The 13,510-nt window shown below is 48.9% G+C and overlaps 1 protein-coding gene across 3 annotated transcripts in view; it reads left to right on the forward strand.

Annotated features, from left to right (window-relative positions):
* The window catches only part of ABCA7 (ATP binding cassette subfamily A member 7), a 194,185-nt gene that overhangs the window by 68,405 nt on the left and 112,270 nt on the right, over window positions 1-13,510 (forward strand). For all 3 annotated transcript variants that reach the window (XR_014972219.1, XM_085638576.1, XM_085638577.1), the window contains exons 18-21: window positions 366-479; window positions 7,042-7,222; window positions 8,424-8,555; window positions 11,089-11,228. Coding sequence is in view for 2 of the 3 variants with exons in the window: in XM_085638576.1 (XP_085494702.1) it covers window positions 366-479; window positions 7,042-7,222; window positions 8,424-8,555; window positions 11,089-11,228 (567 nt within the window). In the remaining variant the exon portion in view is untranslated. The remainder of the gene's footprint in view (window positions 1-365; window positions 480-7,041; window positions 7,223-8,423; window positions 8,556-11,088; window positions 11,229-13,510) is intronic.

The following is a 13,510-nucleotide window of genomic DNA, read 5'->3' on the forward strand; positions in this document are numbered from 1 at the left end:
AAAAGTAGGTAGAAAAATAACGATTTTACATTTCGGATTTAACCACTGAGAGACCGAGGGGAGAGTGAGGGGCAGGAATCAGAGGGATGAGTTTCTCTGCCTTTGGATAGGGAGAGACAGGTGAAGAATGGGAGGGCCTTTTGGCGTGTGTGTGTGTGTGTATGTGTGTACACGTGTGCACGTGTTTCACAGTAAGAGCACGAGCAGACCGGTGTGTACTTGTGTTCAAAGCGTGAAGTGTCAGTGGTAGAGGGCTGCATGGCTCTATGTTGGGTCAAAATGTGGTGTGGTTGTCAGTGAGGGGAAAGCGGTCGGCCTTGGTAATAAATCCTTCTGGTCATTCTGGGTCTTGCATTTCATTCTAGGTCAATATGGGATTCCCAAACCCTGGAATTTTCCTTTCCTCAGAAGCTACTGGTTCAATTCCTCTCCGTATGAAGACAAGATTCCATTGGCACCCGATGTCCTTCCATTGGATGGTAAGAGCTTTTCCCTTTTCTCATAATTTTCTTTCTCTCCTGGAATCCCTGCCTGTTTCTCTTCTAACATTTTTCCTCTCTTACAAGATGTTTTCATTCTCTTATTGTCTATCCGATCTCCTCATCAGACAAACAAGCATTTACAATGCAACGGTCTCGGCATTGTTAAAGTTAGAGCTATTGGCATTGCTCATGACAATGCCGTTTCTTTAAATGTTTTAAAAACAAAAACATAAACAAAAATAATGTCATGAGCAATGCCAATAGCTCTAACTTTACCAATGTCGAGACCATTGCATTGTAAATGTTTGTTACACCTTGCCCTCGTAGGAGCAAGTGTGAAAAGGGGTGCAAATGTTATTAGCATATGATGTAGCTCTTGTTCGTGTGCCTAAGAGACCTTGTTAGTATGTTCTCAGAACCTGTCCTATAGGAAACACCCCCTCCCCCACACCCAAGCACTGCTCTCCGTGGCTTATTTATTTTGGATTTTATATAGCGCGGGCCACGTGGCCAGAGCGGTTTACGCTGGCGAAGGCAGAGCGCAGAGAGCCATGTGTAAGCACACTGTGTGTAGTACAAAACACAGAAACAACGAGGGTGTAAATGCAAATGCAGATCATAAAATTATACCTGCACCGTCAGTTGCCTCGCTCGGTGAGCCGCAAACAGGACAAAATGTGTCTTTGATTGCCGAACATCCTTGAGAGAAACAGGTCTTCAGCAGACAGTCTTTTTTCACTCACACCATTGAAGGTGACAGGTGGCATCCCAACATTAAAAATAAGAGTCCTCCACTTTCTGTTTTTAAACTAATTATTTTGTTCCAAAAAAATCTGATGACTAAAAAAAAACATGGCGCAGCGGTAAGGCAATAATGCCACACTCGTATTTATGACGCTGAGAAACGTCAAACTTTCAGAGAGGCGCTATTTAAAGAAAACAAAGTATTGTTGTTTTGGAGGGATCTCGGCAAGCGACGCGCAGGAGGAAGGTGATGCATGGTGAGGTGACAGTCCCGTCGTTACATATAGAACAAACTGCCAGTTTCAAAAACAACTGGAAATGTTTCCATAGTAGTTCGTACCTCATATGCCTTCACGTATATAAAGTGGTGATATATCCGGTGAAATGTTCGCCAGGGAGTGTGGCACATACTGCTTTGATGCGAAAACGTTTACATCCCTTCTATCCACTAACAATCCCCCCTCCCCCAAACAACACAACAAACGAACACCACGGCATATATTTTCGTTGCAGTTTAGTTTAGTTTAGTTTAGTTTAATACATTTATAGAGCGCATGGCTACACCACAACGGTGTGTCCCCGCGCTATGACACAAGAGAGAGAGATTGCAGTGAAAGAAAGGGTGCTAGTTCTGGGTCTATACTGGTTCCGTCCTGCTATACAGCCATGTTTTTAACTGCTTGCGGAAGTGTCTTTCGGAAGTTTCTGTTCTCAGGGTTAATGGCAGAGTATTCCAGGTCCTAGCAGCTATATATCTGAAGGAGCGAGCTCCTCAAACCTTTTTCCTTCTTACAGTGCAGATATGAAGGGTTAATGCCTTCTAACAAATAATATGGCGGAAGTGGGCAGCGAAGGCAACGATTCCCAGTCGTTTTCGTTTGGTTTTTATTGAAGAAAACAAACCATGCAGTTTTGGGTTCCCAGTTAAAAGAAAACAAACATTAAAGAAAGAGTGCCCGCAAAAGAGTGGCTTTACTTCTCTAGCGCTTCGGGCTGAACAAACCGCCTCTGTGCGCTACGAGCTGATATACTCTGGTCGGTCCAGTGTTTCTCGGGCTGGGTGTGGACAGCAACCCCTCCCGTCTTGAAGTGCGGGGACAGACTTTACACATACGACAATGCGCTCACTTCTCATCGGGGCATTGTGTAAACCTCACCATACCTACAAAAATATAAACCGAGCAGGGGACTTCAGTACCTCATTTTAACGCCCCTTTGCTATACCCACCCACCCCCACACGCACCTTATCTCTGATCGTGGCAACCTCCCGGGTAGTTGAAATAAACACTCGCGCGCTCTGGGCTCCATGCGGCGAGAAGCCGCCAGCGCGTTTGGCCAATTTGGTAGCTTCGCGGCGCTGTGAAAACAAGCACACCACTGCCTTTCTCCGAGGCGAAGCAGAAATGCCTCGGAGAAAGGCAGCGGAGCTTTCGGATTCGGGGGCGTGTTCTCCTCCTGCCTTGGCTGGAGGAGATAATTAGACTTCTTAAAAAAAACACGCCCCCGAATCCGAAAAGGACGAGGTCTGTTTGGAGTGACGGACCTCTTCTCCAATGGCTGGCCAGCATTCAAGAGGCCAGCCAATGGAGAACAGGGGAGAAGAGGGGCGGGTTCAAGCCCCTCTTCTCCAAGTCATTAAATCTCCGACTTCCGGTTCTGCCTTCGGCAGACCGGCGGTCCTCGACCTAAAAAGGGTAGAACTGTTTCTGGGTCAGGGAGGTGGTGTAAGGTCTGTGAACGCTATACTTACCTGAAGTTTTAAGTGTGAAGAGGGAGTGTGTGGCTTGAGTGACTGATTGGACTAACTGTGCTTTTGTCTCTAGTGTGAGTACTTAAGAACAGACAATATCGTTCACCCCGTACATCTACATCGAGGATTTTTTTTTCCCAGAAGCCATAGAACAGAGGTCATCAATGCGTCGGAGCCATGGCCTCTGCGTCCCTCTAGTATTTGCAGTGGGGTGCACAGTGGCATATTTCTGCAATCTTCTCGAGAGGTGCAGGGAAAGACCATGGGCAAAATGCCTTAAAGTCATTTTTTATTCTCAAGATTTTTTTATTTTTCTCCATGCCACCGTAACATTACATTTTGGATTGTCACCTACAATTTGCCCTGTACAGGCTTCATAATCTACCGCTCCGCAGTATCTGCAAGCACCTTTTCTTTTGGATTTTATCAGTTTTCTTTTTGATAAATCTGAGTATTTCAACATTTATTTATAGTTGCTCAGAATACATGGTTGTTTCTCTCTGACAGCATCAGCATAGCTTGGCCTATGAGAGTTGTTTTCATGAACATGGATGATTTGTCAAAACGTTGAAGGGTGCTCTTTGAGCCCGTATCACCTCATTGCTCCCTCCGACATAAGCAGTGCTGGCTGATGATTGGCCAACCATAGAGGCCTCCCGGTCCCGTGCACCTGGGGCACAGGGAAGACGAGAAGGCAGAACATTGAGCGGCCATTGAGAGGCCAAGTCTTGTGGTAGGGGCAGAGGAGTGCTTTCTACAAGGTTCACCCCATGAGACCATGTGGGTTGTCGAGTCCCGCAAGGTTGACTTGTGGTGTGGGGCTGATGTCCTCATGCCTCATCACTCATGGCTGTAACAACCGTTGCTGGTGCAAAAGATCCCCTCTCAATATGGAACTGCTTGGTGCTGCAGCCCACACACCGGCGTGACCGTCTCTGCCCCCAGGCGCACAAGCCTCGAGCTCTGCACGCATTGCTGCCAAGGCCCGTAACAAGTTGGCACCTCTGACAAGGTCATCATGGGAGATGTCCAGGAAATCACTCCTGACCTCCCCCAGTATCCCCCAGTGGAGAGTGAACCTCCCCTTTGAGGGGTCCTTAAGGGAGGAGAAGCTCTGATTTCCATATTTAACACATTGAGCTCTCTTCTGTCTGGTCGCTGCCTGTAGGATCTCCTGATGCGATCGGTGTGACGTGAAGGCTCTCCGGACTCTGCATATAAATCTAAGAGGCATTGGCCTTATTTCTTTCTCTTTTCTGCCTCTCAGCACATGCAGGGCCATCATTTGCGTCTCTTTTCAGGACGCCTTACACCACCTCCTGAATTTCCCTGTGACCACCCAACTTCATGAAGGCCGTTACACACATTTATCACACAGTGCACGATACTCCCCACTGAGAAGTAACCCAACAACATTCTGGAAAGACACGCCCTCCACAAAGTAACTAGGAGACACTCTTGGGCAACACTTGTGTTTCCAGCAACATCAGCAATGCACAGGGCCAAAGACTTTCAACAAAATATCAGGTTGGACAACCCAGCGCAATAAGTGGCTAACAAGACTGTAAATAGACCCGCAGAACTGTTCTAAGTCGCCAGCCTACTGAAAACCATAAACTACGCAACTCTCTCTCAGACTTATTCACCCATCACACTGCTGAGCGCTGCGTCCCAAAACACAATAACCGCACCGTGGTGGTCATCACACACAAGATGGAAAGACTTCCTACATAGGATCAAAAAACAAAGACAGCACCCTTCCAACCACACACCCTGCACAGCGTGGCTTGCTGCCCATGTAGGCAACCTCATCAGTGCCCCACAAAGGGTAGTACGTGTTATATAAATATTGCAATAGAATAGAATACAAGAGAGTACCTCCTAACAATAAGAACTGACATTCTGTCTTGTGAAATGTCTGTGAAGCAGCATGGTGGTGTATTAAATAAATAAATAAACACCAAAAATCACTTTCTTAAAAGCCCACATTCTGTTGTGCCAAAATCTATTTCTGTTCCTGTTTCAGGAAACATTCCCCTTCTGGAGATCTCTAAAGCTCCTGCATGGGCTTCAGTTGATAACTTTAGAAGAAGTTGTGTTGGATACCAGAAGTGGTGCCAAGAACACAAGTGTGTTCCTGCTAGTTTCTTAGGTCATTCAATAAACCCTCCTCTGCGCTCTGCCTTTGTTGGAGGGCACTGCTTAGGAAACATTTCTAGAAGTGTGACCCCATTTCTCTTACTGACAGACATAACTAGTTTTATCTCCTCTTCGAGTTGTGATGTTGAATCTCAGAAGGACTGGCATTGAATCATCAAACCTTCCATCCTGCACTTTGTGCATTGGGTCTGCATGCCTGGAATATGTTATTTAACTGACAAATGAACGGGGCTATAACAAATTCTGCACCAAAAGAAGATTCTGAAATGAAGTATGTCACACCCTTTAAAGATTCTACTCCTCCTCCTCCTTGGAAGGGTGCTGGGGCGGGAAGAAGGTGGGCAATGTGATGGTCTGTCCTATGTGGAAAGAGGTAACCACTTTGGGCAGAAAAGAGGGTCTAGTGCGAAGGACCACTTTGTCCGGATGGACAGCAAGAAAGGGAGGTCTGGAAGATGAAGCTTGAAGCTCACTCACCCTGCGGACAGAGGTGATGGTGAGCAGGAAAGCAGTCTTCAAAGTAAGGAGACGAAGAGCACAAGTATGTAGTGGCTCAACGGGAGCGTACATAAGATAAGTGAGGACAACATTCAAATCCAACTGAGGCACTACGAAAGTAGAAGGAGGAAAGAGGTGAGCAATGCCTTTCAGAAATCTATTTACAATTGGGGACTTGAAAAGAGAAGTCTGCTCAGGAAGGCAAAGAAAGGCCCAAATGGACCAAAGATAGCCTTTAAGGGTACCTTGAGCAGAGCCCTGCTGGGCCAAAGAAAGAATGAAGAGGAGAACCTCTGAAAGAGGGGCAGAAAGGGGATCTACTGCCTTTGCTGCGCACCATGCCACATACTTGTTCCATCTACAAGCGTATACCGTTTTAGTGGAAGGACGCCTGGCTGCCAAGATAATCTTACAGACTTCTGGAGGATAGTCGAAAGCCGTCAACTGTTGCCGCTCACTCTCTACGGGTTGTCTTATGCATTAAGATCTGTTATTCTTTGGCTAAAAAAGAACCCCCAGTAGGACTACACGCCCACTCCACCAGGGCGACGGCAGCCACTACTGCCTTGGGACGTGGAGTTCCACTGGTTGACATCTGCCAGGCAGTCACGTGGGCATCCTTGCACACGTTCACAAAACATTACTGCCTGGACCGTCATATCCAGATAGAATGCTTTTTCAGCTGTTCTGTTCTCCAGGACTTCCTGGTGTGAACTTAGTTCGCAGACCCACCACCGGCATTGCTGGGGTATCTATTCTCAGGTAAGGAATCTATAACTACAGTCTCTTTCAGATGAACATGTTACTTAGCTTCGGTAACGAGGTATCTGTAAGAGACATATATGTAGTTATAGCTTCCTTACCGCCCCACCCATCCTCCCCGTTCTGCACACTGACTTCTAGGGATAGGGACTCCCTTCCAGGGCCCTAGTTTTGTGCACCAGTGGTCAGTGTCTTGCACGGCTCTGCGCTTCTTGCGTAGAATGTCGTGTAAAGAACTGACGTCAGCGCCCAGGGGCGGCGTCTAAGTAGACACCGCTATGTAATCCTGGCGACCATGACGCCAATGACAGACATGGAGTCGACCAACGCTACCTACCGACGCGCAGGGGTACTGCTACAATTTTTCTTTTCCTGAATCCAGTCTGACGCTTGGGGGTAATTCTATGGTAAGGAATCTATAACTACATATGTCTCTTAGAGATGCATCATTACCGAAGGTAAGTAACGTGTACGTTAGCCTGTGCTGTGAGCCTTGTAGACTGCGCTCTGAGCTGTGATATTCAATTTCCGGTTTGGTTGACTGATGGCCCTTCGGTGCACTGAAGTTACTGTTTTTCTGTTTCCTGTGTTGTCAGAGGCTCTGCTAGTGACCTCTTAACCTTTGATATCTTTGGGATTTCCAGGTCTCACTGAGGAGGCACCAGTGCACCTGCCGCTGGGAGTGGCCGTCTGTAACCTGGGGAAGGTCTACCATAGCAGGAGTGGTGGCCCCAAGATCGCTGTCAATAGCTTGAACTTGAACTTCTACGAGGGACAAATCACCTCCTTCCTGGGCCACAACGGAGCGGGAAAGACCACCACGATGTAAGCCTTAGAGGCGGGAAGATCTGGAACTGGGGCGACAGGAGCAGTGATGGATAGAGAGGGAGGGAGACCACCAAAGAGAGAGGGAAGACCACCACAGTGTGAGCCCTAGAGATGGGAAAATCTGGAAACTGGGCGACACGAGCAGTGATGACTAGGAAGGGAGGGACCTACAAATGGTCATTCTACCCGCTCATCATCCTGTTCATAACATTGCACCTGTCAGGTTTTGTTGAAGTATGAAATTCCACAAGGGATATAGCCAGTGGTCCACGTCGTCCACTTGTTCTTATCAAGATACTCAATAGTAATGCCACAATGAAGAAACAAGGGAAAATGGGGAAAGGGTAAGACTCCAGAGACACTGGTTCAGAAATCACGCTTTTTATTGTCACAGAACCACTGCTCTGCAAACTTGACAAAGCCAAATATCGGACAAGACTGTATAACAAATTATGGAACGCACAACACATGGATCAATAGTGTTAGCAGCTTACCTCTGGCCCAGCTCAGGAGGACTCTAACTTGCCCAACCCTACCTGAATACAGGCCCAGAGCTGAAGGATGCTGTGGAGATCCGCGCTGCAGAGATGGTTTGGAGGCAGGATGCTGCTGGATGGGTAACAGACAAGGATCCAATGTGCAGTTAAGGAGAAGAAGAGGGTGCAGAGTTTTAAAGGAATCCTCTGTACAAGGCCACGTGATGAACTGGTTTGACAGCGAAAAGCTAACACAAGTAGGGATATTGTGGGCACCTAGCAAGTGCCTGTTGATGGTCTCACACACTAACTCCGCCCTACATGTCCTGGAATTTCTACCCCTAACCCGGAAGTGTGGCTACGCCATCTCTGTCTTATGCTAGTTCCATGTACACGTCTTCCACAGTGTCCGTGCCTAACCTCTTCTGATCTTAAATGAAGTCTAAACCCTGGCTACTAGTCAGGACGTACTGTGAAGTAAAGGGAAATGAGGTAAGGGGTAGTGAGAAGAAGAAGTGAGAGGGAATGAGACAGTAACGGGTGTTCTGGAGCAGTGTGAGAGGTATGTTTAGGTAGGGCAGGAGGTTTGAAGTTCAGTAAAGGCGAACTGAAAAGGAAGAACAGAAGTGAAGGGAATAGATGGGACGAGGGTCTGACCAGCGCGGGTGGTGGAGAAGAAATGTCTGCAGCGAGTGATCACACCTTTCCTTTGGTTTCCTCAGGTCCATCCTCACTGGTCTCATCCCTCCCAGCTCTGGTACGGCCTATGTCCTGGGCCGGGATATTCGCACAGAGATGGATAGTGTCCGGACCGCAATGGGCATGTGCCCTCAACACAATGTCCTCTTCGACATGTAAGTGGTGGACCTGGGAGGTCTGGGGGACTTGGCCCCAGGAGAAACTCAGACTTTGGGAAAGGTAAGAAGAGCCTAGGGAACAGGACACAGAGTCTAGCAAAGACTGACCGTGTCTTGAGCGCCATGCCATGTGCCATCTGCACAATGTCCCCTTCAGTGCTTAGGTTCCACGGTTACGGAGGTGGAGCCTCGACTTGGGATTCAGAGATGGGTGCAGGGTTTGTGTGGAGTCCCCAGGTCTAGAGCACAGGAGGTGGCAGCGTCTAAGGTAGAAAGGCACCACTAAGTCTAGGGTGGAGGGAGGTGAAGTCTGTGATCACAGGGGGCAAGTTCTAGGACGATGCGTCACAGCATAGAGGAGAGCAGTGTCCAGCAAACAGGGGAACAAAGTCAGGGGAGGCAGGATGCAGAGCATAGGGTGGAAGGATGCAGAGCATAGGGAGGCAGGATGCAGAGCATGGGGTGGAAGGATGCAGAGCATAGGGTGGAAGGATGCAGAGCATAGGGTGGAAGGATGCAGAGCATAGGGTGGAAGGATGCAGAGCATAGGGAGGAAGGATGCAGAGCATGGGGTGGAAGGATGCAGAGTCTAGGGTGGGATAAACAAGGTCTAAATTACAGGGACAATGAATCTAAGGTGGGAAGTTGCAGAGTCTAGGGTGTCTCATCTCCTACAGACCTGTAATTTCCTCCCACTCGGAGTATGTGACCGTATATCTTAGTCTTTGAACTCCCATCAGAGGCTCAGTGACTCCCCTCACCCGCCTCCCCACTGTTAATCTCTTCCCAGTGCTCAGTGTCCCTCTCTCCTGGGCGGTGTGTGCCCCATTCCTCACTGGTTCTCTCTACCCAAGACTCTATACTGTTGTGCTTCTGTAGAGTCTGTACCCTAGACCCTGTGACTCGCCTCCGCTGAGCCGTATGTTGCCAGCCTCCCCACTGGTTCTCTCTACACTAGACCCATTGCCCCTGTAGCCTAGACCCTGTGACTCCCCTCCACTGAGCCGTGTGTTGCTGGCATCCCCACCGGTTCTCTCTACCCTAGACTCTATACTGTTGTGGTTCTGTACAGAGTGTGTACCCTAGACTCTGTGACTCCTCTTCACTGACTCGTGTGTTGCCGGCTCCCCACTGGTTCTCTCTACCTTAGACCCTATGGCCCTGTACCCTAGACCCTGCGACTCCCCTCTGCTGAGCCGTGTGTGGTCTGCCTCCCCACTGGTTCTCTCTACTCTAGACCCATTGCCCCTGTACCCTAGACCCTGTGACTCTCCTCCGCTGAGCCGTGTGTTCCCTGCTTCCCCACTGGTTATCTCTACCCTAGGCTCTGGGCCAGATTTAGAGTTGGTCAGACTGGTCCATCACAAATGTGACCAATATTAAGTCTGTCTAATTCCAAGTGATTCAGGGTAGATTGCACTTATAATAAGGTGAACGGGACGTCAGTCACGTTTGTGATAGAGTACTCGTCCGCCAGTATTAAATCAGGCGCACTGTGACCCACTGCCCTGTACCCTCTGACTCCTCTCTCCTGGACGGCACGTGGCCTCCTCCCATTGGTTCTTCCGATCTTTATACCCAGAACTGTATGCTCCTGTAGCCCAGAGACTGTGACTCTTTTACACTGTGCTCTCTGACTCCTATCCGGGACGATATTCTCTCATGTTATCAAAAGCAATATTTTGCTTCCCACAGGCATTAATCCAAAACTGGCCATAGTGTTTATTTTCCAAAGCAGGCACAAAACGAGCTCATTTCGGTATGGTATGTTTTATATCTTGATTTTGGTATTTCTCCGTGTATTCTATACGGTACAGATACAGGGGCTTTCTCAGATGTTTCTGGCATGCCCATGTCTGGTTGGAGTCCTGGTGGTGGCCCTGATGTAGGTGAGGGTATGGGCTCCAGCTGGGAGAACTAGGCTCATGTGTGTGTTTTATGCATTTATGTATGTTAACGGTCACCCTGCTTTTGCCTGTACAACTTGATTACGGTGTGGGCCGTGGCATCCTTTCAAGTGCATCACTGGTTAATTTTACAGACAGAATGGGGGTTATGGTTGTTTTCTGAATGCCTTCTGTGTGCCCAGTTAAGGGTGTACATGCAGCTTCCTTTCACACCCGCTCTCCGGTACTGTGCTCCTGCCTGTCTCTAGCTCCTGCTCACTCTCACCTTGCAAACCAAACACTTACGTTAAAAGCTCTTGTTTGCACATGGAAAACTTGGCTAACTCCCTGGTGTGTTTGTTCTCTTCTTGGATGGGGTTCACACTCAGGTTTATAGAAACTGGACTGTTGGTGAGCATCAAGCTGGTCTTCGTGATGGTAGCTGCTGCGATGGTGTGAATGTTAGTCCTAGAGAGTGTGGTCAATTCTCCATATGACCACAGCAGACGGTTGGACGTCCTATAGAACAAACCACTGTCTTTTGATTGCCTCGTCACTTGCATGAGTCTTCTGCCCTCTGAGTTTCTCTTTCCTTTGAGTGTGGTCTTTGTTCCGTGACATTGTGTCTTCTGCTTTCTCCCCAGTCTCACCGTGGAGGAGCATGTCTGGTTCTATGGCCGCTTGAAGGGTTTGACCAATGAGCAGGTGAAGGAGGAGTCCAAGCAACTCATCCGAGATGTCGGGCTCACACTCAAGTCCAAGGAGCCAACGCGCAGCCTGTCAGGTGAGTGCGCTGGCCATCAGGGAACCGTGAGATGATGATGTCAGAGCTCATCAATATGCAGTGTTAAAGTGGAGTTCATCAACACGCTTACAGGCAACCGCTCAGGAGAGGGCACTGTCCTCGAGCCAATAGGGAGGCTTCTAAAGTAGCGCATTTTCAAGTGTGTAAAACACTTTCTCGGGGGAAGAGCTCACAGGTACGTTGGCTATAGAATGACCGACCAATGTCACAATGCCTTCTTTCAGCATCCTCTCCTGCTCTAGTTGTGTCGCACATGATCAGGGTTCAGCTGAAACAGTAAGCGTTCCCAAAGTTTGGTCTGGTCCCCTGTTCTTTGGGGAACTGGAAGGTTTAGGGCCTCGCTTGTATTCAAGCAGCATGATTTTTAGGTCTCGCCTAGGCAGCTCTTGCGCTGTCTCTTCGAGACATGCTGTATTCAGGATATGGGCATTAAGCTCCGCCCATCTTTTTGATTGGCTCCTGTTACTGTCCTTTGTAAATGGTGACTTTTCGTTGGTCAGTAGGCTTAGTAGTCCCTCCTTAGTACTGCCTTTTCTGTTGTTATAACCTCCCACGAGGACTGGACCTCTTATTGTGTTGTTACTTGGTATGTTTTATTTACAATCTGTGAGGACAGTTTTGTTAAACTACTTTCTCCTATTGCAGGCATGACATGCTTTCCTGCAACTGCTTTATCATTTAAGCCGTGTGGCCGCTCTTTAACTTATTTCATGTTTTGTGATTGAAGCATGGCAGCCGCGCTATTAATGCTGCTCACGCCATAATACATTTTCTTTAAAGCACCGTCGTTTTAAGACGTGCTTTGTGTCATTTTTTCAAGTGCGAGGCACACTTTAGGTTCCAAACGTGAAGCTGTGCATTTCTTTTGTTATTGCCTAAAACAACCAACACAGTCAACAATTGCACCTGCGGCTTGAAACCCGTTATCCCTGCCCAGCTCCCGGGCTCCGCATTTTAGGTTTAACCACAGCGCCCACTTTTCACTTTACCAATAACATGCCCACTTCACCTTTAAGAATGGTGGCCACACCTTTTTTGTTTTGTTTTATTATGTGCAGCTCATTGGCATGCCGCATTTCAGCTTGAACAATGGCGGCTGCACGCATTTCTTATAGCACAGCTTGCCAAATCATTACTTTATTGAAATTAAACTTTGTTAGGTAGCGGGCCACCACGATTGATGTTTGTGGCAGCTGCCCGCTTTCTCCATGGCTCGAGTTGCCTCCCCCACCCCTCAGTAAAAAGGACTGCCATTACAGGCCACCCACCTGCAGCCGAGCCGCGTCCCTTGCACCAGGGGACATGAGAAAGCTGCTCCCCAGCTGACGGGAGAATGCACACCTGGCCGAGAGGGGAAGGATTATTCCCCGTTGATATGGTATGTACAGCAAAGTGGAGGCAGGGCCCAGCTCACAGCATGCTCCGCCCCTTCAATGTATGGAGGTTTTTTGCTGCAGATTGTGCGCTATGTTTATGCTCCTGGGTGTGTTTCAGCTTCGCCTTCCAGTACATATTAACCGAAGCACGGCATGTAAGGTTTGCCGCTGCTTTACTTCCGTACACCTTTCAGTGCTCATTAAGCGAAGCACGGCATATAAGGCTTGCAGCTGCTGTACTTCCGTAATCCTTCCAGTGCTTATTAAGCGAAGCATGGCATGTAAGGCTTGCAGCTGCTATACTTCCTTAAGCCCTCCAGTGCACACAAGCTGAAGCACGGCATGCAAGGCTTGCAGCTGCTGTAGTTCCGCAAGCCCTTCCAGTGCACAAGAGCTGAAGCACGGCATGCAAGGCTTGCAGCTGCTGTACTTCCACAAGCCCTTCCAGTGCACAAGAGCCAAAGCATGGCATGCAAGGCTGGCAGCTGCGGTACCTCCGCAAGCCCTTCCAGTGCACACGAGCCAAAGCACGGCATGCAAGGCTGGCAGCTGCTGTACCTCCGCAAGCCCTTCCAGTGCACACGAGCCGAAGCACGGCATGCAAGGCTGGCAGCTGCGGTTCCTCCGCAAGCCCTTCCAGTGCACACGAGCCGAAGCAAGGCATGCAAGGCTGGCAGCTGCGGTACCTCTGCAAGCCCTTCCAGTGCACTCGAGCCGAAGCACGGCATACAAGGCTGGCAGCTGCTGTACCTCCGCAAGCCCTTCCAGTGCACACGAGCCGAAGCACGGCATGCAAGGCTGGCAGCTGCTGTACCTCGGCAAGCCCTTCCAGTACACACGAACCGAAGCACGGCATGCAAGGTTTGCAGCTGCTGCACCTCCGCA

The sequence above is a fragment of the Triturus cristatus genome, chromosome 12, assembly GCF_964204655.1.
Source record: "Triturus cristatus chromosome 12, aTriCri1.1, whole genome shotgun sequence".
Classification (NCBI taxonomy): domain Eukaryota; kingdom Metazoa; phylum Chordata; class Amphibia; order Caudata; family Salamandridae; genus Triturus; species Triturus cristatus.